At 42.2% G+C, this 26593-nt stretch overlaps 1 protein-coding gene across 3 annotated transcripts in view; it reads left to right on the top strand.

Moving 5' to 3' along the window:
• WDFY1 (WD repeat and FYVE domain containing 1) overlaps window positions 1–6018 on the top strand; it is a 47080-nt gene extending 41062 nt beyond the window's left edge. For all 3 annotated transcript variants that reach the window (XM_079924077.1, XM_079924079.1, XM_079924078.1), the window contains 4 exons: window positions 305–406; window positions 1951–2081; window positions 3611–3719; window positions 4505–6018. In XM_079924077.1, the coding sequence (XP_079780203.1) occupies window positions 305–406; window positions 1951–2081; window positions 3611–3719; window positions 4505–4564 (402 nt within the window). In that variant the 3' untranslated portion in view covers window positions 4565–6018. The remainder of the gene's footprint in view (window positions 1–304; window positions 407–1950; window positions 2082–3610; window positions 3720–4504) is intronic.
• Window positions 6019–26593: the final 20575 nt, after the last annotated feature.

The following is a 26593-nucleotide window of genomic DNA, read 5'->3' as shown; positions in this document are numbered from 1 at the left end:
AACTTTAAAAACTTTGGGCATAAAACAGAAGTGTATGAAGACAACTCTTAAGAGTTCATAATGCAAAATGAACTACTCCCTCCTATCGATAGATTAAAAATGAACAATCCTGAAAACATGGCAAAAATGATAAAGATGATTCAAAACACAAACATAATACTGAATGTGGCAACAGCTATAATATATTGAAGAGTTTGAAAAAAGGATAACCCCACCAAGGTCTGGAACTGTTGTATTAATTTCTGACAACTCAGGGTAAACAGGCAGATGCTCACATGTTGGGTTTCACTTTCTCCTCCCCCAGGCTCCTCAGTGGTTAGAAAGTGATTCTTGTCAGAAATGTGAGCAGCCCTTTTTCTGGAATATAAAGCAGATGTGGGACACGAAGACACTGGGGTTGAGACAGGTGAGTAGCCAACATCGAGTCATCACTGGGTTAATTCTGTGTTTTGTTATTTATATGATTAATCTGTCATTTTGTTTGGAATCGCACTTTTCCCTGTAAATGCTGTTGATTCCTACCCTTGTGGTGTCACCATCATTGTGTGACTGACCATGAGCAGGGCCCTTCCCGGGTAATAGTGAGACTGTTAGCAGACTATGCCACTGCTTGTCCTGCACTGGAAAAGCCGGGACGCACAGAAAACCCTGGGAGCCCATTCGTCAACAGATGAAAGAGTTTTGAGTTTAGGACTATTACTTGTTAAAGTCAGTGTTTGTACTAGCCCAGCACAAAATCAGAATGAACTAGGGCGTCTAAGCCTAATGCTTGCACAAACAGACAACAAGTAACAGATTAGCCCCCACTGGAATACTCTGACACCAGGAATTTTAGATTATTCATAAATTGTTCCACGTAAGTGTACCTGGAGCATTTCTGTTAAGCATGTTTCAAGTACGTACTGTTTTTTATTTTTTTTAATTTGTCGATATATGTCCCAAATAGCCTACAGATTTCAAGGAAGCGGTTACCACTGGGTAGTCACGTAACACTAAAGTTCTACAAAAAACAGTTCTACAGTAGCCTTGAAGGTAGCCGCTCATTCAGATTGAATATGAATTTGTGCAGGTGAAGGAAAAAAGAATGCCAATTTTATTCCTTTTATTACTGGTTGCACCTCTCTAAGGGATTGACGGAAAGTTTGTGTGTGTTAATAAACTTTCTTTGACTTTACTTATGAAGCTACTCTACAGCAAGGTCAGGTATGAGACTGGCAGGCAGTGCAGGAATTGTTTTAGCATTCGTAACATTCTAATGCTCGGAAGTAGCACCCACATTGCAGCCTTGGCCTAGTTTTCGTGACGCATGTCTGGTGGTAACTGATGTGTGAAGTAGTCTCTACTTCAAAGGAAACATGAAGAATTAATTTTAATCTTATGAGTTAACAACTAGTGGTAGAGAGAGGAAAGGTGTGGATCGCAAGGCTTTTAGTGGTTTAAAAAAATATATATGTTAAAGTTAGTAATAATAACTGGGCTATTTTGGAATGTTCTTGGTGCTTATTTCCAGAATCACAGTTTGAAAGATTAAAAGAAATAGTACAACATGATTATGGTTATCTGTTTCTTATTGAGGGCAAATTACATGTAAAACTTTATATCAAAACTTTTCTCTGTAATAGGAATACATTTTTCCCTCCTGAAGTCTCTAGCCATTTGGGTTCCTGAATGAGCTTGGACTTGGTCTTGGCAATGTTGTTTATGGTCGCCTAGGCAGATAATATGAATGAATAAAAACTAGTATTTAACCAATAACAAAGCAAAGATATTTGGAAATCCTCAACGGCTGTTGATATTGTCTGCCTTCGGCGTGTTTATTGATACATTGAATTGGGGGTGATTATAATTCGAGGCACATTGTCCCAATCCCATTTCCCCTACTCTGAAGTGAGGCCACGGGCATTAAAGCAAAAGGTAAACTCCTCCTTTTCCTCCTCCTGGTCCCCGAAGCATCACTGCAGGAAGTGTGGGCAGGCTGTCTGTGGGAAGTGCAGCACCAAGCGCTCCAGCTACCCTGTCATGGGCTTTGAGTTCCAGGTCCGCGTCTGCGATTCCTGCTATGACTCCATCAAGGACGAGGAGTGAGTGTTGCTTATCTTTATCTTTTTGTGTGTCCATCTGCAGTGGGAGAGCCCGAGAAATGATACAGATACATGGTTGACCCTTGAACAACGCGAGGGTCAGAGGTGCAGCCCTCCGCGTAGTGGGTAACTTGGGTATAAAAAGAGTTGGCCCTTCCTATCCACGGTTCTGCGGATCACGTAGTGCTGTGGTATTTACCGTTGAAAAAACTCTGGGTATAAGCGGACCCACGCCGTTGGAAGCGTGTTGTTCAGGATCACCTGTATTCCTGCCCACTCGTTTATCCCTTTCATAAACAGTTTCTAAAGAGAGGATTCTGCCCTAACTTTATGACTTAAGACAAGTTTCTCCCAAACACTGTGAGAAATGATGCTGCTAAGACCAGTCTGGCCGGGAGCCCCCGCACCACTCGGGATGCTGTGAGGGTCAAGGCCGTGAGCACACTGATGGGTGGCTGAACTGGCACCCTACAGAAGCACCCTGGCTTCCACCTGTGCGCACACACGCATGGAAATTTTACTTGTGGGAAAACTCCGGAGACCCCTGTTCTCTCTTCCACAACAATCTGACCTAGCAATCTGTTCTTAAATAACTATTTGTGTGTAAGACAAATCTGTCTGTCCTCCATTCTGTCCTGACTCAGGCAGATCCATTTGGACAGAACCAGCATTTTATTTTGCTCCTTTCTTTCATTTTTATTAATTTTTGGCCGCATTGGGTCTTCGTTGCTGCGCGCGGGCTTTCGCTAGTTGCGGCTAGCGGGGGCTACTGTTCGTTGCGGTGGGCAGGCTTCTCATTGCGGTGGCTTCTCTTGTTGCGGAGCACGGGCTCTAGGTGCGCGGGCTTCGGTAGTTGCAGCACGCAGCTCAGTAGTTGTGACGCACGGGCTTAGTTGCTCCGTGGCATGTGGGATCTTTCCGGACCAGGGCTCGAACCCGTGTCCCCTGCATCGGCAGGCGGATTCTTAACCACTGTGCCACCGGGGAAGCCGGTGAATCATCTTTGAAAGTAGCAGACGGACACACCTTGGGGGAAGCCCAAGTAGGAACGCTAGTGCGGCACCACTGGTGTCGGTCAGGGAGCTGGAGATGGGGCCTGGGCTGCTGCGGGCTTTGGAGCAGGGTGAGGGTCAGCGTGCGCAGGAGCGCTGCTTCTCACACCAGAGTTCCGGGGGAGCCTGCAGCCTGGGATCTCATGCAGTGTATGAGATCATGTATGTATCTTGTCCTTATGTCTAGGAAAGTACCTTGTCCTTATGTCTAGGAAAGTACCAGCCTTTCCGCTAAAAAAAAAAAGAAGAAAAAAATATTTAGTTATTTTGGGAGTTTTAGATAATCTTTTATAAAAGAGTCTTGCAACTTATCATGCTTTCCATCATCCTTTAATTATAGTTTTCAAAACTGCAGCCACATTTTTAGGAGCGAATTTTGACGCTGTTACCGTATTTCCTCTCTGTTGCTAAGAAAATTCATCCCTTGGCTCTAGAAACAGTGGGGTGAGTTTAAATGGTCTCTTTTCTCTCTGTTAGTCGGACTTCTCTAGCAACCTTTCACGAAGGAAAGCATAACATCTCCCACATGTCCATGGATGTTGCTAGGGGCCTGATGGTGACCTGTGGGACCGATCGCGTGGTGAAGGTAACCTGCCAATTAGCACCTCAGTGTAGATTGCTCCACCGTCATGCTATGAATGTGCGTAAGGCGCTTCTGATTGGCAAGCTCGCCTTGCCTTTTGATGAACAACCTATAGCCACGTGGAAACCTGGAAACGAACTGCATGTTTGTGAGTTTCCACGCCCTTGGTGGTGTGTCCCTCGGCCACGTCGGTCTCTCCAGGTGAGCCAGTGAGGGCCTGGCACACCTCTGTCACTGTCTGCACTGAGCCAGCCCCAGGGTCCTCCCTCCCACTGCCTGGCCTTAGCTGACCCCTTTCTCTGATCACTCCTTCCCTGGCTATTGATCCCTTCATCCTGGGCAGAAGGCTTCCCACGTATAAGAAATAACCACACGCTTTTTTATTAAATCCCTGGGTGGCTAACGCAGAAACTGAAAGTAAGTGTTTTATCCTTAGTACCACTCTTGAGTTGTAAAACTATGACATAGTTTATTTCATAATAAAAAAAGAAGGGCTTTTCCCCAGTGGGCTTTTTATTAAAAATAAAAGTAAATTTATAGTAAAACATCATTATGATGTAACTTGCAGGTGTCGAGAGAGATACTGCTTATAAGCTTTTTTCACATTTTAGCTGACCGCGTTGTTTCGTCGCTGTGTAAATCTCGAGAAGGTTTTGTAGGGGAAGAAGAGCCTGAGTTACGTTGGCCCCTTTGAGAGTGTAACCGCTGTCTGTTCCCAGCGCCAGCAGCGCCTCCTGGGGGGCCACGTGACCGGTGCCGCGTCTCCAGACCTCCCCCTTCTCTTGCAGATTTGGGACATGACGCCCGTGGTGGGCTGCAGCCTGGCGACTGGGTTTTCTCCACATTGATCCAGGAGCCGGGCGGGGTCTGCACCTTCCCAGCAGCAGCCTTCACCAAACAGGATGCTTCCCTGTAGCTCCACAGTCACTGTCACGTGGATGGACAGCAGCCACTAAAAACCAAATCAACGTTTTTAAAAAGAAAAAAAAAATGTAAAGGTGTGTTTTGGGGCCTTTGTGGAACTACCCGTGGGATGTAGCGGGTCCCCAAGGAATGGAGTTACTCCAGCGAGACGTCCTCGGGCGTGGTGAGCTGACGTGTGCTGAAGCAGTAATCTAGCACGCGAGAGTTTCGGAGGAAGAATACTGAACGGAAGAGTTAAAGCCTAGAACTTTCTTCAGGCAGTTCCAACTACAAACACACTTCCCCCCAGACCTGCTGGGCCCGCAGGGGCTCCCATGCTTCTCTGCAGGCAGAGCAGGGGTCAGGGGAGGAGGGCTTGTTCTCTCCCTTGGGGGCTGCAGTGGGACTTAGGAGCCCAGAGATTCTCCTCATCTGCTGGCAGTCTGTGAATATTCTCTACGCCTCGTCACTGAGAAACCTCTTAACAATATCTGTCCTCTCCAGGTAGTGCCACGTCTGCTCTTAGTGTGTGGCCCACTTCAGTTGTTTCTCGTCCCAGCCAGCATGCCGTGGGCGAACTCTCAGATTGTCACTAAGTGAGCTGTACAGTTTCTATACTAACCAAGGCAGCCCGCACTCTTCCCTTTCCCCCAAATGTGCTCTGAGGACGAGACGTTTCTATGGTGCTGTTAACACGGGACTCACACAAGCCGCCTGACTTTTTCTGATTGCAGTCAGTGATGACTAATGGAAAACCCAGCTACCAGCATGACTCTGGTGGGATATGATCAGCCCATTCCATGGAACAGCCCAGTCCTCCTAAAAGACACAATCTATTTGCAGTTCCAAGATGAGCCCCTGTGATACTGTGGCAATTTAACAGACACCTCAGAAAAGGACTCCAAAGCTTTTTAAACTAGGTTGACTTTTAGTTATAACTTATTTCATAGAAGGAAATCGGTAATCCAGAGCAGTAACTGTTAACCAGGTCCTGCACAGTAATTCCTAACTTGTAAATTACTTTCATAACAATTAGCAAAATCTGTTGTATCAAACGGCATCTTAAAAGTTTTTGGCGACTTAGTACCAGGATGGGGCAGAGGTAGGGAATGGGGAGCCTGTCTTTTAATATTCAAATATCTATTTGTTTTTAACAGCAAAACATGTATCTGTTACTTTAGGGCTATGGAAGTGAGTGGAGAGAAGTCAACTTTTTTTAAGGACAGATTTTAAAATAGATAGCAAAAGTATTTTTGTTAGTCTTACTAATGGATATTGAAAAAAACTACTGCATCGCTTTTGGGGGATCATATCAAGACAACATCGTTGTGTATGATATAACTAAGGGACTAAATATTTTAAAATAACAGCTGTTAATTAAAATGGTTTTTTTAACATCTTTATTGGAGTATAATTGCTTTACAATGGTGTGTTAGTTTCTGCTGTATAATAAAGTGAATCAGCTGTACATATACGTGTATCCCCTCCCTCTTGAGCCTCCCTCCCACCCTCCCTATCCCACCCCTCTAGGTGGTCACAAAGCACCGAGCTGATCTCCCTGTGCTATGAGGCTGCTTCCCACTAGCTATCTGTTTTACATTTGATAGTGTATATATGTCAGTGCGACTCTCTCACTTTGTCCCAGCTTACCCTTCCCCCTCCCCGTGTCCTCAAGTCCATTCTCTACGTCTGCGTCTTTATTCCTGTCCTGCCCCTAGGTTCATCAGAACCATTTTTTTTTTTTTTAGATTCCTCCATATATATGTGTTAGCATACGGTATTTGTGTTTCTCTTTCTGACTTACTTCACTCTGTATGAGTTTTTTTTAATAATAGTTTAAGACAGGCAGTTAAACTAAGATGTCTTAATGGCCAAGTGGCACAAATAAGGAGAGGGGGTCAGGCAGGCACATCATGTTCTAGAATGATCTGCAGTAGAAGTCGACTTTGTTGCTCCTTGTAATCTTTGTGTTATATCACCTGAAAAAGATGTTTTCTTTAAAACTTTTTACTAGACCCTTTGCCTAATGTCTGTTACTAACATAATCCAGAAGAAAGTTTGAGTGATGGTAACTTGAATGGCAGTGTTGAATGTTAGCTTGGTTTAGTCAATGGTTCAGCTCATTCAAAGGTGCCATCCTGGGGATTTTATGAAGTCCTGCAAGGAAAATAGAATATGATCGATCCCTTGCCATGTTGAAGGGTGCCGAACTGCGGTTTTGCTTTCCTTTAACCTCTGTAAAATGTGATTTTATGATGCCTGTGGTAGACTGAGCAGAGTTTCGCAGCTGCTGAGAATATGCCTTAGCTTTGAGACTTTTTTTATTTTAAAAAATCCTTAATGAAAAACTCAGTGTTTCATAGAGAATATAAGGCTGATATAGCGCTTCCTAAGGGGTTAACCTAAGTCAAGGAGGAAAGGTCTGTGTGAGGAAGAATTGGAGCAGGGTATCCAGAAAGGGAAAGGAGAATGTTTCAATGTACTTTTTCTCCACCAGAGCTTATTACCAGTTTTTTTTTGAAATGCACATGGCAGGCTTGTCTTGTCTCTATCACACACTAGGTAGCAAATGGGGTGATATTTTTTATAAAGGTGGGTGACAATTATTTTCACAATTTTAGCGACTGGGCACATAGAGTACAGCTAGACTTCTAGTTATTGCCTTATTTTGACTGCGTTACTCTTTAAACGGGTCACTTAACACAGTTCTTTGAGTAAGGGTTTACCGGTTTTTCCATTCCTGAACACTCACGCTGAGTTGCAATTAGGGATCACAAAGTACAGAACGTTAGAGAATATCCTTCTGTTTAGATCTAGTATGTTTGTGATCAGGACTTGCCAACTCTTCTTTCTAAACATGTTCTAAAATTGCTTTTTATTAGTGCAGGTGATAGGAATGTACCCTTACAGCATGAGATGGAAACAGATTATTCATTACATTGTAAATCTCTGTTTACTATGCCCTAGTTCTATCCTGCTGCCTAGAGGATATAAACAAAACATATTGCTCTAGAAGATGGTGTCACTTTGTTCTCCCCCTGAAGCATTCAGTTTGTTAATACCTACATTTTTAAACTGTTGAAACAGGCCTAAGTATGGAATAAATACCATAGTGGCTCAGACCCAAGGAGATATTTTCTAAAATCAGTTTTCTTTTTTTTTTTTTTGCGGTACGCGGGCCTCTCACTGTGTGGCCTCTCCCGTTGCGGAGCACAGGCTCCGGACGCACAGGCTCAGCGGCCATGGCTCACGGGCCCAGCCGCTCCGCGGCATGTGGGATCTTCCCGGACCGGGGCACGAACCCGTGTCCCCTGCATCGGCAGGCGGACTCTCAACCACTGCGCCACCAGGGAAGCCCTAAAATCAGTTTTCATTACATTGCGTCCTACTTCCGTTACTGGACCTGATATCTCCTTAAATGTAAGAAACCCGTTACTATTAATGATTAACCATCTCCTCATTATAAATGTGGCGTTTAACAAGTAATACATGCTATATTTATTCAAGTGTCTATTGCTTAATTGTTAATTGTGAGCAGATTATTGAATGCCTACTCTATTTTCTGCTATTTACTATACAGTAACTCTTTGAGTAAGCTGAAGTTTAATTGTGCAACAAATTTATATTAGAATACAATTTAAAGTGTTTTTCTCTAGAGGCTTTTTTGACCGGGGAAGCAAAGGGCAATGTTGATTAGTGCATTTTGTCTTGTACTAGCTATGTTTCTATAAGATAGGGTGCCCTGCGTGTCCCAGACAGCTAGAAAACTTTGTTCTTTGCTTCTATTTGCGGGTTCTGTTTTTGTGGGTTTTTTGAGAATGTGCGTACAATAAAGTGTTCCTTGCTTGTTACTCTGTTGCTTAATTTGGCTTTTGTTATGTTTGATCTGGACATAGGGCAGCAGTAGTAGCTACCGTGGTTTAGCACTGTCTGTGTGCGGGGTGCTCTGCGGACTTTGCATTATTCAGTCCCGGCAACACTTCTGCAAGGCATTGTTTTCCCCGTCTTACAAATGAGAAAACCAAGGACATACTGTCTGTCTGACTTGAAAGCACATGCCTTCTTCATACCGCCTGCCTTAACGTGCTAGCGTGTAATGAGAGTTTTATATAAAGGAAGTAGGTATGATCTGTTTTGAAGTTTGTGAAGCCCTGGAGTCGGATCACTCAGGATATACAGGCCCCCTGAGTGCCCTGAGCCACGTGGAAACACCATGATCCCTGTGCTAGGTCCCTTGCCAACAGCTCAGTCTTATGAAGAAACACAGGGTGGTTCAGACCCAGGACAGCTGAGTCCTCAGCTTAACTGATAAGGGGTTGGTTTATAGATCAGAATGGCAGTTTATTTATTTATTTTTTTAAGCACTAAAGCTTTATTTTCTCGCATCATCAAGATAATATGTTTATTGGGAATTCCCTAGCGGTCCAGTGGTTAAGACTCGGTGCTCTCACTGCCAGGGGCCCAGGCCCGATTCCTAGTTGGGGAACTAAGATCCCAAAAGGTGCGTAGCATGGCCAAAGAAAAAAAAATAATAATAATATGTTTATTATAATAAAAAGAAAAGGGAAATAAAAAGATAATACCAAAAAGTATTTAAAAGATTTTTAAAAAACCCCTTAGTCCAACCACCCAGAGAAACCACTGTTAAACTTATGCTGTGTATCTTTCCAGGGTTTTTTTTTAAATGCACATGTACATATAGAACACACACTTATAGTGTTAATGGATGACTACCTTTTTTCCCCACCTGACGTAGTACGGATAGTTCGCCCATGTCAAAACATTGTGCACGCTGTTAGCATCATTAGTTGCTGCAAAGTCGCAGTGGACACTAGCTCTGTGCTGTCTGAACGTGTACTGGGACTGCCAGTCTCCAACTCTGTGAGGTTACGTAAGTCCACGTGACTTACTTCAACACTTGAATTTGTTCCTTTGAATAGGCAATAAACAGGCGTAGCTTAGTGTCTTAATCTATGGAATTCCAGCTTGTTGACTTACGGGTTTCTGTAAGACAGTCTAGATAGAACCCAGGTCACCTCTGGCAGACTGTGCAATGGACAAGGATGCGGGGGATAAAAGGTTGGCTGGGTGACCTCAGTGCTGTTACGACAGTCTGACGTGCTTGTTGCCGAGGGTGCTGGAGAGTCAGCTGGTCGCTTTTCACTCGGAAAGTGGTAACAGACCAGCAAGTTGTTTCCTGCCTTCCCTTTTTAGGTTTCACCTGCCTCACTTATAAAAACATCCTCAGGAGGCTAATGCTGGTACTTGAGTTATAGCTTCCTTTCCCATCCATCACTCTTTAGTCCCTAAGTTTCCTTGACTATAGTTAGATCTCTTTCTAAATCTTTTCACTGCACACACAAACCATCCCTTAGGGAGTTTATTACATATTGATACATATAGTTTCCCATAAAAGTTGAGTAACACACTATGAGACCACCTTTTTGACTTTAGTCTTGTCATCTGTGGCATAGAAATGGAGTCTGTGAGATAGCTTCCCAGGTCAAACCCACGTGGAAAACTGAAGATTCAAGCTCTGGTCCGTCTGACCTCAAAACTCCTGCTTCTTTTTCTAGTACCCCATCTGGGTCTTTCATATTTGAAGAAACTTTAGATCCTGGAGAAAGATAAAGTAATAGAAATTTTGTTACACCATTAGCAAGGGATGTGTGGTATGTTTTCCCACACCCTAGAGTTTAAGGTCAAGAGGGGCATTAGAATTCTATTTGTCACCCCCTCACCTTCACCCTGGACTCATGAATCAGTGGTGTCACTGATAGGTGGCTTCTGTGGTGACATTTATAACGCCAAGTTTCTTACAAACCAATCATTTCCCGTATACTCCAAAGAGCAATGATTCTTAATCTGTGTTTTATGATATTTATGATGCTCTACTATTTATACATCATTTTGAAACTATTAAAAAAAATTCCTTCCAGAAAGTAAATTGTATTTTTATCTGAAATAGATTAACATTAATGCACAGCAAAAGAATGTAGCAGTGTCCCCAGATCAAGCTAATACATTTGAAAGAACTTGGGAATCACTCTTCTAAAGTATGGCTGTTAAGCCTGGGACACTGGTAAGGGACTTTTATTTAAACCTGCTCTCGTAACGGGGATTTTCATCTATTCCCGCAACATTTAAGAATAGCCAATAGCCCGTAGACTCCACCAAAATCAAACCCAACTAATAAAGTCACAAAACAGTTACATGACTTTACTATTTCAGAATTCAAAGTATCATTCCCTTATTAAATAAATATGATATTCTTTTGACAAGATAATGGTAACCAGATATTTCAATAGCTGTAGATTGTTCTAGTTAATGCTGTGATATCAAAATTTGCATGATTGCACAATTTGTTGAATTCAATATACCTGAAGTCACAGGAAGGAAAATCATCTTCGAACAATTGCAGGCTTAGTTAAACTCTTCTTCCGGACCCACCACATGCTTTAACTCATGACGGGAGACTTGATACATACATTGTGATGGCCTGCTAACATGTGCCCTGGTTCTTGCCTGAGAGCCTCTGAAAGGCAGGGACCAGCCTTTCTATCTGTATCCTCATTGCCCGTCATACATTTGTTTCTTCTCATCCTTTGAAAATGCCACATTAGGCTGAATACGTTGAAGGTTTCATGTGCTCTTCCTTGAGCTGTTACCTGTAGTTAGAGGAACTAATTGAAGAGCAACTTCTAAAATTAAGTAGGAACATCTGGTTGAATTAACCCAGTGTAGTGTCAAAAAGAGGAAGGGAGAGGAGAAAGCATACGGTCAAACAGAAATTTGTTTTATTTCTGGATTTACTTGTGTAAAAATAATTCTTTGCTCAAGTGACTTGGGACTTTATTTCTGCGTTGTTATTGTACTTGCCTATTTCTTGTATTTTATTGACATGGCATCAGATGTCTTTTGCTGCAGGAGTCATGTCAGCTGTAATCTATCAGATGAATCCCAGGTTGCAAATGTGTGCTGAAAAGACAGGCAAGCTTGCAGGCACAAACCTCAGTACAAGCCTATTGGCTGTACCTTCAAAATGTATCCCAGTACGGCCACTCTTCACCATTCAGCTGCTATTACCGTGATCCAGTTCCCTGTCATCTGCATTGTTCCAGTGGCCTCCTAACCAGTCTCCCACCTCCTGCCCCTAACAGCCTTTTCTCAACACACCTGTTAAAACACAGCTCGGGGGCTTCCCTGGTGGCGCAGTGGTTGAGAGTCCGCCTGCCGATGCAGGGGACACGGGTTCGTGCCCCGGTCCAGGAGGATCCCACATGCCACGGAGCGGCTGGGCCCGTGGGCCGTGGGCGCTGGGCCTGCATGTCTGGAGCCTGTGCTCCGCGACGGGAGAGGCCACAACAGTGAGAGGCCCGCGTACCGCAAAAAAACAAAATACAAAAAACACGGCTCGGATCATGTCATTCCCGTACACAAAACCCTCACGACTCCACCCCACTCACAGTAGAAGCCCAAGTTCTAACCTGTCCCGTCATTATCTCCCTGACTTCGGTGTTCTCGTTGCTTGCTCCTGTCTAACCATGCAGTTCTTGTTTTCCTCTCTCTGACTTCTATGGGACAGAGAATTTGTGCAAACACAGCATGGAGCAGGGGATCAGGCACGTCACAGACACTTAAATGATGACGCCTGTATGTGTACAGCTTGGGTGCTGTGTGCATAAATGCCAAGGAACTTAGGTGAATTTTCTTAGGGAGTGAGTCCGCAGTGTGAAATTCCTGTTCCTCCACCACCATCATTCCTACCCATCCTATCTCACCTTCCAAGCTACTCTTACAGTTTCCAGAGGCTGGAAGGAGCAGTTAGAGAAAAGTGTAGAGAGGTTATAGAAGGTAAGTACACGGGGGACATGAGATGTTTCTAAAACATCAAGGACTAGTTCTGGGAGTCTGATCATCATTAAGACCTAATCAGAAGACAACACTCTGCAGCTTCATGTTTTGTTTTGTATTTTTTTGCGGTTCGCCGGCCTCTCACTGCTGTGGCCTCTCCCGTTGCGGAGCACAGGTTCCGGACGCGCAGGCTCAGCGGCCATGGCTCACGGGCCCAGCCGCTCCGCGGCATGTGGGATCTTCCCGGACCGGGGCACGAACCCGCGTCCCCTGCATTGGCAGGCGGACTCTCAACCACTGCGCCAGCAGGGAAGCCCTGCAGCTTCATGTTTGATGGGTATGATGGTTTAAAAATATTTCTGCAAACGCTTAGACCCTCCTCCTATTGAGTGGTGGGATTTAGGTACCCTCCCCTTGAATCTGGGCCAACCTTAGTGACTCACCAATAGATTATGCCAGAAGTGACACCGTGCAGTGTCTGAGGCTAGATAAGGAAATACCACACAGCTTCCACCTGGTTCTCTGCGGGGAAGCAGCCACCTGAGACCGCCAGGTGTTGTGGTCGGCCGCAGAGCTGAGCTCCGTCTGACAGCCAGCATTATCTGCGAGCCATGTGGGTGCGGCATCTTGGAGGCAGCCTATCTGAGCTCTCAGATGTCTGCAGATCCAGCTGACAACTGCCACGCAGGAGAGGAGCCAGTGAGGGCTGCCGAGGTGAGCCCTTCCCCAGTTCGTGACCCACCAAACTGAACAAAATAAAATGCTTGTTTTAAGCTGTTAAGTTGTGGAGTGATTTGTTACACAGCAGTAGTAACCCGAACAACAAGCCATTAATTCCTCATCTGGGAGCCATAGGACAGAGCACCGTCCCTCCCCACCCGCCAACCCAAGCAAGAGAAGTGGACCCAAGGCAACACAGTACCAACGAGCTTCTTCAGAAACAATTGGGATTCTTTTTCGTAAGAGTACTCTAGTTACCTATAGCTAATGGGTCATAATCCTCATTATCTTTCTTCAGATTTCCTCCGCATTCCTACCCACCAAGCCCATCGCCCTACCTCCACTCCAAATTTTTCTTTGAGATTTCCCTTTTGGCCACATTAAACTTTTTTTTTTTAACTTTTTATTTAATGTTGGGGTCTAGCCAATTAACAATATTGTGATAGGGCTTCCCTGCTGGTTCAGTGGTTAAGAGTCCGCCTGCCAATGCAGGGGACACGGGTTCGAGCCCTGGTTTGGGAAGATCCCACACGCCGTGGAGAAACTAAGCCCGTGCACCACAGCTACTGAGCCTGCATGCTGCAACTACTGAAGCCCTTGCACCTAGAGCCCGTGCTCCACAACAAGAGAAGCCACCGCAATGAGAAGCCTGCGCACCGCAACGAAGAGAAGCCCCTGTCCTTACTGTTTATTGTCTCATATCGCTTGGACACATTGCTGCCAAAGACTGTTGAGGCCAGGTTGGTCTGCGTCTTACCTATAGTTTTCTCATAATAAACACATAATTCCTAATCATAGGTATCTAAGTATGTAAGGTTTCTAAGAGAAGGTACATGAGCTACCTGTAGTTTCTGTGTCTTTGCTATGCTGACTTTGGCACCATTTTATTTTTGACATCTAGATTCACTTTGGTACCAGATGATCTGTGAATTAGGAATGCCTGATAAACTACATTTTTACTTCTTTCTAGACTTCTGTTATTTGGAGATGGTTTTTTGTTTGGTTTGGGTATTTTGGGGCCGTGCCAGGTGGCATGTGGGATCTTGGTTCCCGGAACAGGGATGGAACCCGTGCGCCCTGCAGTGGAAGCACAGAGTCCTAACCACTGGACCGCCGGGTAATTCCTTGGAGATATTTAATAGGAGGGAATTGATGAACGGTGGCAATGCTTGCAGGGGAATTACTGCTGCATAAATACCATGCCTGCTGGACTATTCAGCTCCTCAGGAGGTGTGGGTTTGGGGAACTAGTCCAGGATACTTTTCGTTAGGTGCCTAGCTTGTCCATTTGAGAAGGGGATCTGCAGACATCTTATTATCCCAGCGTGGAATAGTCATCGCAGTTATACCATTTTATTTGTTTTCTTTTCCATTGTAGTTAATTATTTTATATATACCATTTTAAAAGGGTGAAGTGTCCACTGATACCTTTATCATTGATAGACGGTGGCACGCGATCTGGTATGCAGGGTGCGTGCAGAATGACAACCACTCCAGACTGCCTCAGGGCTTTTAAATCTTGGTTTCTTACTTTTATTTATAAGTGAAATTAAATGGAAGCTTGTTCACCTTCATTCGCTTTCTGGTTCCATTAAATGGTGCACAATCACCCTCACCCTCAGGGTCCTACAAGCTCAGGATTAATAACTTGCGTGGCTTTGACTCCTTAAATGTTACGCCCCGGGAGCCTCACATGCTGCGCCCTAGTCCTGACCTGAGTCACATTACCCTCATCTTCTTAGCAATTATCATCATGTGAAGCTGTCCTCTTCGTTCATTTACTAATGTGAATAATGTGACTAATATTTCTCTCCCTCCTTAGACTATAAGCTCAATGAAAATATAAACTCTTTGTCACAAACAGCCTGCTTGTCCAGTAGGTTTAGGAAGCATCATGCCTACAGGCTCACAAAAGCAGTTTTATTTTAATTCCTTCTCAAATCAGAAGAGAAAATGAAGATAAGAAGAATGAATATATAATAACGAGTCTAGCTTGGATTATATTTGTCTTTATACCAACATAGTCATAAAATATACTATTTAAGATATTTTTATGGGGACGGGGGGCCATGATGGCAAGAGTGGCCTGGGGCCCACAGAAGTCATAACGCAGCCCTGGTCACAGCACCTGGGACTGTGTCTGGCACATGGCAGGTGCTCAGGAAATCTCTGTCATGAGAATGAGTTAGTGAAGGGAGCATTCAACCAAAATAGAGATTTGGATTCGAGTCAGGAGATATTGAACAAAGAGTTTTGTCCCTGGAGTCTTCCATTTCTAAGAACTATTGCTTCTCATTTCAAGTTTTAATCTAGATTGAAACAAATGCCCAAGGACTCTCTAATCCATACACGCTCCCATATGGACTCTACAAAACCACCTGTCTGTGTGATTTACAAAGAATGTGAGGACATTCTTAACAGCCCAGCCCAGCATTCTTCAGCATTCTTGCTGAAATGGAAGTTTTTTTGTTTTTTTGCTTTTGGTGAAAAATGGTTATTGTTCTCCCTTCGCTGGCCTTTCATTTATCTAAAAAGTTGCCTAGTGTCTTCTCTTCATAAGTTCCCCAAGTTTTAATTTAAACACTTTATTTATACATGTCAGGAAACATTGGTGAATCTCAGTGAACTCTAGGGCACCATGCGCAAAGGTTAAATGGATCACAGTGTTTCATATTTCAAGTCCCAGTAGTAGAAAATTCACATAGTTTATTTCAAAGAGTATACAGAATAACCTCTTTGGGACTGATGATAAATACCGTTGATAAATTCAAAAAATTTAGTTTGTATTGTTAATGGTGATAGCCCTTTCTTTTACAAGCATCATCTAACTTTGTTTGGGAAGGGGAGGCAGTGTGGGACAATGGTTAGGAGTGCATCCCCTGATGACTTCATGCCTGGGCTTGAATCCCAGCTATCACTTACTGGCTGTGTGATCTTGGGTGAGTTACTTAGCCTCTCTGTGCCTTAGTTTCCTTATCTCTAAAGAGAAGGTTGTGATGGTGCCTACATCATTGGGAGGTTGTTATGGCCAAATCAATTAATTCATGTAAAAGTGTTTAGAATGGTTCCTGGCACATAGGACGTGTGCTCAGGATATGTTATGCAGATTCAAAATTCAGCTTATTAAGCCTTAGTAAATTAAAATAAACACCGGGCTTCCCTGGTGGCGCAGTGGTTGAGAGTCCGCCTGCCGATGCAGGGGACACGGGTTCGTGCCCCGGTCCGGGAAGATCCCACATGCCGCGGAGCGGCTGGGCCCGTGAGCCATGGCCGCTGAGCCTGCTTGTCTGGAGCCTGTGCTCCGCAACGGGAGAGGCCACAACAGTGAGAGGCCCGCGTACCGCAAAACAAAAAAAAAACAAAATAAAATAAACACCTCTTTGTTTATAAACAGACAGGATTTATATTACTCAGGAGGCAAATTTTAGATTAATACCAACACTCAGGTTCTCATAAAATATAAACGTTGTCATACTCAAATTCCTTCTGTTTCTTTGTTATATTCCCCCAAATTAGTCAAGGTCAAAGTTTCTATCAGACTCTACAAGAGACCCAGTTAAAACAGGATCAATTTTCATTAGAATTAAATTTTGAAAAGAAGATTTTGAATTATTATGTCTACAGAGTATGTTTGATGCATTTTTCCATTTTTAATTTCTATTTTGATTTTGAAATTAATTCACATTGTTTAATAGTCATAATTATGAGTGATATATATGTTGATTTTAATTAGGTTTCCAGTTTACCTCCAGGACTTAAAACTATTATGACATCATTTTACTCAAAATGTAATTTTAATCTAAAATGTTTAAAGTTTCCATTTTAATTTCATGAATTAAAAGCTAAAGCATAACCACCACATCTCTCAAGATATGAAAGCTTCCTTCCTTCCTTCTCACTGACCACTGCCCCCCGCCCCCCAAAACACCCAGCTTTCTTTACTTTGACACAGTATTGCTAATTGATTACTAGAGAAAAGAGCAATGTAATTCTAGTTTTCAATGATTTCACAGTGGCTTTCACCCCAGGTAAAAAAGATTTCAATGGCCGTTTGTCTTTACAATAATCATCTTTTTTAAAAATAGAAAATATATTACAGAAATAAGTCCTTCAAAACCAATAGCCAACAACAACCTACAGTATAGCACAGGGAACCATACAGTAGCTCCTAGTTCCAAGTTCAATATCTTGTAATAACCTATAATGGAAAAGAGTCTAAAAAAGATTCACTTTCCTGTAGTCCTGAAACTAACACAATATTGCAAATCAACTATATTTCAATAAAATTTTTTTTAGAAGACAAATGGTCTTGGTGTATTTGTGAGCATTTAAACATTATTTTTAAAAATTCCAATCATCTAGGACGTGCATAAGACTGTTGAATTTATCTTGGTCCTCAATTATCAATAATTGAGAATGCTGTCAACGGTTTTTTTCTTAACTTTTTATTTTGACACAACTTCAGACTTACAAAAAGTTGCAAGAATTCCCATGGACCCTCCCAAATTCTCCAAATTTTAATATTTTACTATATGTGAAACTGAAGGCAGTCATCGGTTAGATCCCTTAAACTATAATTCGCTTAATAAATAATATCCTGTAAACTGCCTTCACTGACTAAGCTCGCTTTAATTATTTTTGCAAGTTGTATACCCTCCAAGCTTCACACAGTCTCGGTAATATATCCCAAGACTCCCTAACTCCCCCCACCGCCATAGATAATACCTCTGACCTATGGGTTGCTATCGTAACAGTTGGAGCTGGCTAAGACTGGTTGGGACCACCGACCCTCAAACTGGGCCTGTGCAGCTGTCCAGTCTGATCTCTTGACGTCAGAGGGTCAAAATCTCCACCCTCAGATCAAGCTAATGCCACCATTTTCTGAACATGCGTCCCATGAAGAGCACGTAACTCAGATACGTCTGTGCAGAGCAGCAATTACCTCACCTATTTCCTGCCTCAAATCACCTTCCCCTGCACCTCCCACCACCCTATACTCTACCCATAAATGTCCCAAGCCCCTCGCCTTCAGGGAGGCCGATTTGAGAATTGTTCTCCCATCTCCTCACTTGGCTGCCTTGTGAAGAAACCCCTTCTCTGCTACAACCCTCGGCATCTCAGTGTTTGGCTCGGGGCGCTTTGGACAAACCAACCTGGTTCAGTAACACATGTAATGAATACTTTGAGACTCTATGAACACCCTATTACTCTTCAAATTTTCACCCACTAGTTTAGCATCCATTGGTGATTCTTGCTTGATGATTTTCTTGGTACTCACCAAGACTGCTTGATGATTTTTTTAATTCCAGCATTTATTCTACATTTATTAGTTGCTTTCTACTAAGAAAAGCTTTGTCTTGACCCAGCAATCCCACTACTGGGCATCTACCCAGAGAAAACCGTAATTCAAAAAGACACATGCACCCCAATGTTCATTGCAGCACTGTTTACAATAACCAGGTCATGGAAGCAACCTAAATGCCCATCGACAGACGAATGGATAAAGAAGATGTGGTACATGTATACAATGGAGTATTACTCAGCCATAAAAAGGAATGAAATTGGGTCATTTGTAGAGATATGGATGGACCTAGAGACTGTCATACAGAGTGAAGTAAGTCAGAAAGAAAAAAACCAAATATCATATATTAACGCATATATGTGGAATCTAGAAAAATGGTACAGATGAACCGGTTTGCAAGGCAGAAATAGAGACACAGATGTAGAGAACAAATGTATGGACACAAAGGGGGGAAAGTGGCAGGGGTGGTGGTGGCGGTGGTGGGATGAATTGGGAGATTGGGATTGACATGTATACAGTAATATGTATAAAATAGATAACTAATAAGAACCTGCTCTATAAAAAATAAATAAATTTTTTAAAAAAGCTTTGCCTTTCCCTTCATCTGTTTGCTTGTTTGTTTATAAATCAATCAATCCATGTAGACTAGTGGATTCTTATTTTATCCAATAGGTTATAATCCTTTACTATTATTATTTTATTGCTTGAATTCGTTTAATTTTTCCCGTGGGAGTCCTTTCAAGCTGGCTCTTGTGTCCTCCTAACATGTCACTGTCATTCTTTGCTTACTTTCTGGCACAAGACATTCCAGGCTTTTCTTACACTTTCCCTGTGTCAGCCCTGGTGCCTGTCATTTCTTCAAAGTTTGTTTTATTTCATGGTATATAGAAGCAAGATCTGGGTTTTAGGTGGGCTCACTGCTTCTGGGGTATCACCGATTTTAGGCCTTTTCAAAGGAGAGAGTTTAGGAAATAGATACATGTCTACACACACACACACACACACACACACACACACACACACACATATACATATACATATATACCTACACACACCTATATCTATTCTATACCTCTATCGTGCATTCTTTTTCTTTTCTTTTTTTTTTGGCCGTGCCACACAGCATGCGGGATCTGAGGTCCCCAATCAGGGATTGAACCTGTGCTCCCTGCAGTAGAAGGATGGAGTCCTAATCGCTGGTCCACTAGGGAATTCCCTATCATGCATTCTTAATGATAATTCCAACTTCAAGCCAACACTACAGGGTTCATTCTACCACCCACTCTTTCTGCATTTATGACTCCCTTCTACAACAGTGAGAAACCTGTCTCCCATGACCCATAATATATTTACTTACTTGTTGAATCCTAGAACATACAGGAAATAGTTTTAGAATTCCTAATCTATATCTCCAAAGAAGAAGGGAAAGGAGGAGGACTTGGGGGGAGGAGAGAGAAGAGGAAGAATTTGTTTCCTAAATTCTGGTCCAGTATTTAACAGTTCTTTATCTTTAACCAGAGGGAATAGGGTCCAAAAACTGTACCCTGGAGGTTTGGGACTTGTCAGCCTGCATAACTGTATGTGCCAATTTATTAAAATAAATGTCTTTCTCTGTATAGATCTCCCTCAACTCTTAATGGTGTTACAACCCAATTAACCCATCTTAAGAATATCTTAAGTCGGGCTTCCCTGGTGGCGCAGTGGTTGAGTCCGCCTGCCCATACAAGGGATGCGGGTTTGTGCCCCGGTCCTGGAAGATCCCACATGCCACGGAGCCGCTGGGCCCGTGAGCCATGGCCGCTGAGCCTGCGCGTCCGGAGCCTGTGCTCCGCAACGGGAGAGCCCACAACAGTGAGAGGCCCGCATACCGCAAAAAAAAAAAAAAAAAAAAAAATCCTAAGTCAAAACCGCGTTTGATACACCTAACCTACCAAACATCATAGCTTAGCCTAGCCTACCTTAAACGTGCTCAGATCACTTACCTTAGCCTACAGTTGGGCAAAATCATCTAACACAAAGCCTATTTTATAATAAAGTGTTGAATATCTCCTGTAATTTATTGAATACTGTACTGACAATGAAGAACAGAATGGTTGTTGGATTCAGAATGGTTCTAAATGTATGGGTTGTTCACTCTCATGATCGCCTGACTGGGAGTCGCATCTCACTGCCACTGTCCAGCATCACAAGAGAATATGGAACTGAGTATCGCTAGCCCTGGAAAGAGTGAAATTCAAAATTCGAAGTATGGTTTCTACTGAATGCGTATCACTTTCACAGCATGGTAAGGTTGAAAAATCGTAAGTCGAACCATCATAGGTTGGGGGCCATCTATATTTACACATCCTATTGGTTCTGTTTCTCTAGGAAACCCTGACTAATACAGATGTGAAACATTAACCTGGATCCAAATGTTAGAACTGTGCCCAGAGCTATACGTAGAGAAGTGACATTCCCCTAGCCCCTTCCTAGCTTCTCCACTCCCATCCCACCCACTATCTCTGGGTAAATAATCGGACAGTGCCTGGTTTAGGCTCCTTCTGCACGATAGGCAGATGCACGTGTGTTTTGTTTGCTCTTTTTTGTTGTATGAAGGTAGAGTACTATACATACCCTTGCACTTTGCTTTCTTCATTTAACAATATATCCTGGGAACCACCCACATCAGTTCACGGAAGTTCTCATTCATCTGTGCTGCTGCAGAGTATAGCTGTACCATAGTTTATCTAGATGCCTCCCATGCACGGATTACATGTGGTTTCCAATATGTTGCAATTACCAGTAATGTCACAGAGATTTATTTTGTGCACTGTATTTTTGTATTGTTGGAGGTGTATCTTCATGTGAGTTCTTAGAAGTGGAATTGCTGGATCAAAAGGTAAACACATATATAGTTTTGTTAGGTGTTGCCAAGTTACCCTGCATAAGGGTTGAACCAGTTTGCATTCCCACAACAATGGATGAGAGAGCCTGTTCCCCACAGCCTGCCAACAGAGTTTGTTGTCATACTGTTTAATGATCGATCCTTAACGAAAAAGTTGAGGAATCTCCAGTTTTAATTTGCATTTCTCAAGTTGAACATCATTACATATGTTTAATGGTCATTTAAAACATTATGTGATGTCAGTTATACCTCAATAAAAAACAAAAAGCAAACAAAAACAACTTGTGCGTGTGTGTGTGTGTGTGTGTGTGTGTGTGTGAGAGAGAGAGAGAGAGACAGAGAGAGAGAGAGAGAGACGGAGAGAGACACAGAGAGACACAGAGAGAGAGAGAGACACAGAGAGAGACAGACAGAGAGAGAGATTTTTCAGTCAGGTATTTTGATCATTTTGTTCTCAATTCTGAGAAGTTCTTTCTATGTTAGGGAAGTAGCCCTTTATGTGTGGCTATGTTGCAAGAAATGTTTCCCCAGTTTTTCTTTTTTTGTCTTTTTTGGCCCTGTACGTGGCCTGCTGGATCTTAGTTCCCCAACTAGGGATCGAACATGTGGCCCCTGCAGTGGAAGTATGGAGTCCTAACTCAGTCACTGGACCCCCAGGGAAGTCCCTCCACAGTTTTTCATGTGTCTTTTGACTTATGGTGTTTTTTTCCTGCCATAAAATTTTTTAAAAGATTTATGTAGCCAAAGTTATCAATCTTTTATTGATTTTGTCTCTTGTTAGAAAAACTCTTCCATATACACAGGTTAAAGAGGAATTCATATGTTTTCTTTAGTCCTGTGTGATTTCCTTTTCTCTTTCATTCTTCCTTTATCTCTTGCTCTCTCTCTTCCCCTTCCTTCCTCCCTCCCTCCCTCCTCCCTCTTTCTCTCTCTCTCTCTATCTCTTTCTCCCTTTCTTTTGTTTTTACAGTTAGATTCCTGGTTCCTGTGGAGTTTCCTCTCATGTGGCGTGACATATGGACCTGACTTTATTTTTTTCTGGTAAATCAGTGTACCAGTACCATTTATTAAAAAATCCATCTTTGTGTCAGTGATTCGAGATAAGCTTTGTCATAAAGTTCCGAATAGACTTGGGTCTCTCTCTCGACTTTGTAAGCCATTCCACTGGTCTGTTTGCTCCTGCCACAAAGTGCTTTAGTTCTGAAGGCTTCGTAGTGTGTGTTAGCGTCTAGCAGAGCTAGTCTATTTTGTAGCTCCTTTAAAATATTTCCTGATTGCCCTTGAATGTTTATTTTTCCATATAAACTTTATTTCTACTTGTCTAGCTCTGTAAACAATGCCTTGGTACTTTTATTGAGATAGGTTATTTATGAATTAAGTTAGGGAGAACTGACATCTTTATGATGTTGAGTCATCTTGTGCAAAAGAGAATGTGCTCCTTGTGTTCAAATCTACTTTGTGCCTTTCAGGAAAATTTTGGTCTCCTCTAAGGTTTTGCACATTTTGTGTTAAATTTATTCCCAAGTGTTTTTTTTTTTTTTTCCTTTCATTTTTGTTGATAGGGTAAATGCAGGTTTCTCAGCGATTGTATCCTCTAACTGGTAATTGTGTATATGAAGGTTATTGATTTGTTTTTGTCTTTTGAAATTATATCCTGCTTCTTTCTTTTTTTAACATCTTTATTGGAGTAAAATTGCTTTACAATGTTGTGTTAGTTTCTGCTGTATAACAAAGTGAATCAGCTATACATATACATATATCCCCATATCCCCTCCCTCTTGCATCTCCCTCCCACCCTCCCTATCCCACCCCTCTAGGTGGTCACAAAGCACCGAGCTGATCTCCCTGTGCTACGAGGCTGCTTCCCACTAGCTATCTATTTTACATTTGGTAGTGTATATATGTCCATGCCACTCTCTCACTTCGTCCCAGATTACCCTTCCCCCTCCCCGTGTCCTCAAGTCCATTCTCTACATCTGCGTCTTTATTCCTGTCCTGCCCCTAGGTTCTTCGGAACCATTTTTATATATATATATATATATATATATATATATACTGCTTCTTGAATGAATTCTTTTATTGGTTGAGTGCTGAGGGTTTTTAAACAATTTTGTGTTTCCCTCTCCTCACACCAAAAAAAACCTGTTAGTCTTCATAAAACCTGGACATCAGTGATAGAGTTATAATGAATTACTTGAAGATTTTTTTTTCATTTCAACCACAACTTGTAAAAGTAGTAAAATGAAAATTAAGAAATGTACATTTTAATATAGTGTTATCTCAAACCTTCATATTTAATTAAGGTAAAAAATGTCAAAGTCCTAATTATACAACAGAGTTAAAATTGTAGCTGGTGTCTGGGAATGTGATATATATTTCTTTCACATGGCTCCTTAGAAATTCGTTTTATTTTTATTTATTTATTTTTGAATATTATATGAAGTTTATTTTTCAAAACAGACAACTTTTTATTAAAGTATAGTTGATTTACAATGTTGTGTTAGTTTCTGGTGTACAGCAAAGTGATTTGGTTTTATCTATCTATATGTATATGTATATATATATATGTATATATACATATATATTTACGTATTCTTTTTCAGATTCTTTTCCATTATAAGTTATTACAAGATACTGAATATGGCTCCGTGTGCCATATAGTAGGTCCTTGTTGTTGTTTATCTATTTTATTCTTTACAGATTCTTTAGAAAAACTTTAAGCCTTGTTTACAAATATTAAGCAGGTTATACTTATGTGAATTTGAACCTTTCAAAACTTATTGGTAAAGGGTAGGGAGAAACCTCCAAATAGTTTTCAGATTTCAGATTTCCAGCAGGCAGTAGACAAGGGTAGTTTTTGCTTTTCAATCTAATGGCTTATGTGTTAAAATGTATTAATTAAGGATAGTACACAATTAAGTACCTAATGGTGTTGAAAATGCAATTGCACATTTAGGAAAATTCTCCCTAGCAGTAAAGTTGTTTCTGTACTCCTATAATCATTTCAATTGCTTTGTTTTTTTGTTTGTTTGTTTGTTTGTTTTTGCGGTACGCGGTCCTCTCACTGTTGTGGCCTCTCCCGTTGCGGAGCACAGGCTCCGGACGCGCAGGCTCAGCGGCCATGGCTCACGGGCCCAGCCGCTCCGCGGCACGTGGGATCTTCCCGGACCGGGGTACGAACCCGTGTCCCCTGCATCGGCAGGCAGACTCTCAACCACTGGGCCACCAGGGAAGCCCTTCAATTGCTCTTTAATCTCCCTATTTAAACTATTTATCTGCGTTCTAATGAATGCAGTGAAAGCTTCTAATTAAATGCAGAGTGCTGGATTTATTTCCACCTATTGCCTAAGTCTCAAAACCAAGTCACAGCAGGATCCAGAGGAGCATTTACAGCTCAGAAAATAAAATACCATTACAGAGTTTGCCTCAGTGTTTGTGCTTAGTGTCTAGAAAGCAAATATTCAAAGGAACATAAAAGGAAGTGTGTGTGCTTTAAGTCTTGAAACCTAGTTGCCTTTTCTTTCTGACATCACAGGGCTCAGAGTTAATTCAATGACAAAAAATATGTCCAATATATTCTTCTAGATCTATCTGGTGAAATGAAAGAATATTGGGTTATTACTTACAGCCGACTGGTGGTTTCAACAAAGTCAAATTAAAAAGTAGAGCATCGAAGAACCAATGTTTCAAAGAGGGTAAATATTGATTCATGTATTTGTTCATTCATTCATTCATTCAAATATCCTCTTCACATATTTGGTTTCTGGCACCGGTTGAAGCAAAACACTAGGGATATAGCAATAAATAAAACACATGAATCTCTGAGTGCTGGATTTTATATTACACGATGATGGAATAAAACAGAAAGGGTTAGCTGAAATTTTGGTGTCCAGGGACTATTTATAATCTATCTGGACCTTAATTAAAATTCCAGGGTCTTTTGGGCGATACACAGAGTTTAATAAGAAGGAAAAGTCCATCTTCCTGGGAAGCTTCAATTAATTGGAGATGACTCCTTAGTTGTGTTGAGAGGGGAGCATTGAGTAGGACGTGAAGATGGTTAGTGAAGGACTAGTTATATTGGTTGGTGAAGAATCCCTAGGGGATAGACATATAGATACAGATCTAGATACACAACTTTATTAAAGTGTTTCCCTGGGGAAAAGAGGGAAAACTGTGAGTAGGAAGTTATGCAGAAGCTACTGCATACTAAAGATTTTTAAAACATGCATAGGTCCATGTAGTCTCACCTCTTTAGCTTTAATTTACAGCTTTTCCCACACTGGTTCCCTCTAACTGCAATCTTATAAATTTATTTATTTATTTATTTTTGGCTCCGTTGGGTCTTCGTTGCTGCACGTGGGCTTTCTCTAGTTGCGGCGAGCTGGGGCTACTCTTCATTGCGGTGCACGAGCTTCTCATTGTGATGGCTTCTGTTGTTGTGGAGCACGGGCTCTAGGCGTGCAGGCTTCAGCAGTTGTGGCTCACGGGTTCTAGGGAACAGGCTCAGTAGTTGTGGTGCAGGGACTCAGTAGTTGTGGCACACGGACCAGGGATAGAACCCGTGTCCCCTGCATTGGCAAGTGGATTCTTAACCACTGCACCATCAGGGAAGTCCCTAACTGTAATCTTAAAAAAAATTTAATAAGCCTGTTTCTTTCCATTTACCATATTTTTATAAAAATAAAATTGAGGGCTTCCCTGGTGGCGCAGTGGTTGAGAATCTGCCTGCCGATTCAGGGGACACGGCTTCGTGCCCCGGTCCAGGAAGATCCTACATGCCGCAGAGCGTCTGGGCCCATGAGCCATGACCGCTGAGCCTGCGCGTCCGGAGCCTGTTGCTTCACAACAGAAGAGGCCACAACAGTGAAAGGCCCGCGTACCGCAAAAAATAAACAAATAAATAAAATTGAAAATGTCCACCTTCAAAGAATAGCCTCTTCCATGCCGGAAAAAAAAGGCACAGAATATATATTGTATTGCATTTTGTTCTTGAATCCAATGCTTACATTTTAGCACCGGGGTCAGGCCCAATTCCTACGGCACATAACATCTTCAGTACGCTGTGTTCTTGTTATTCATTGCTTTCTCTTTGCATTTGTACATTTTCTCTGTTGGATTTTTGGCAGTTCATTTAAAAATCTGAATTAGAGCTTAACTAATTTCTCTATTCAAAACATATTTGCTGCCAGCATTTGATTTTAAATTGTGTTCA

The sequence above is a fragment of the Stenella coeruleoalba genome (assembly GCF_951394435.1).
Source record: "Stenella coeruleoalba genome assembly, chromosome: 6".
Classification (NCBI taxonomy): Eukaryota; Metazoa; Chordata; class Mammalia; order Artiodactyla; family Delphinidae; genus Stenella; species Stenella coeruleoalba.
This window is presented reverse-complemented; position numbering and strand designations above follow the sequence as displayed.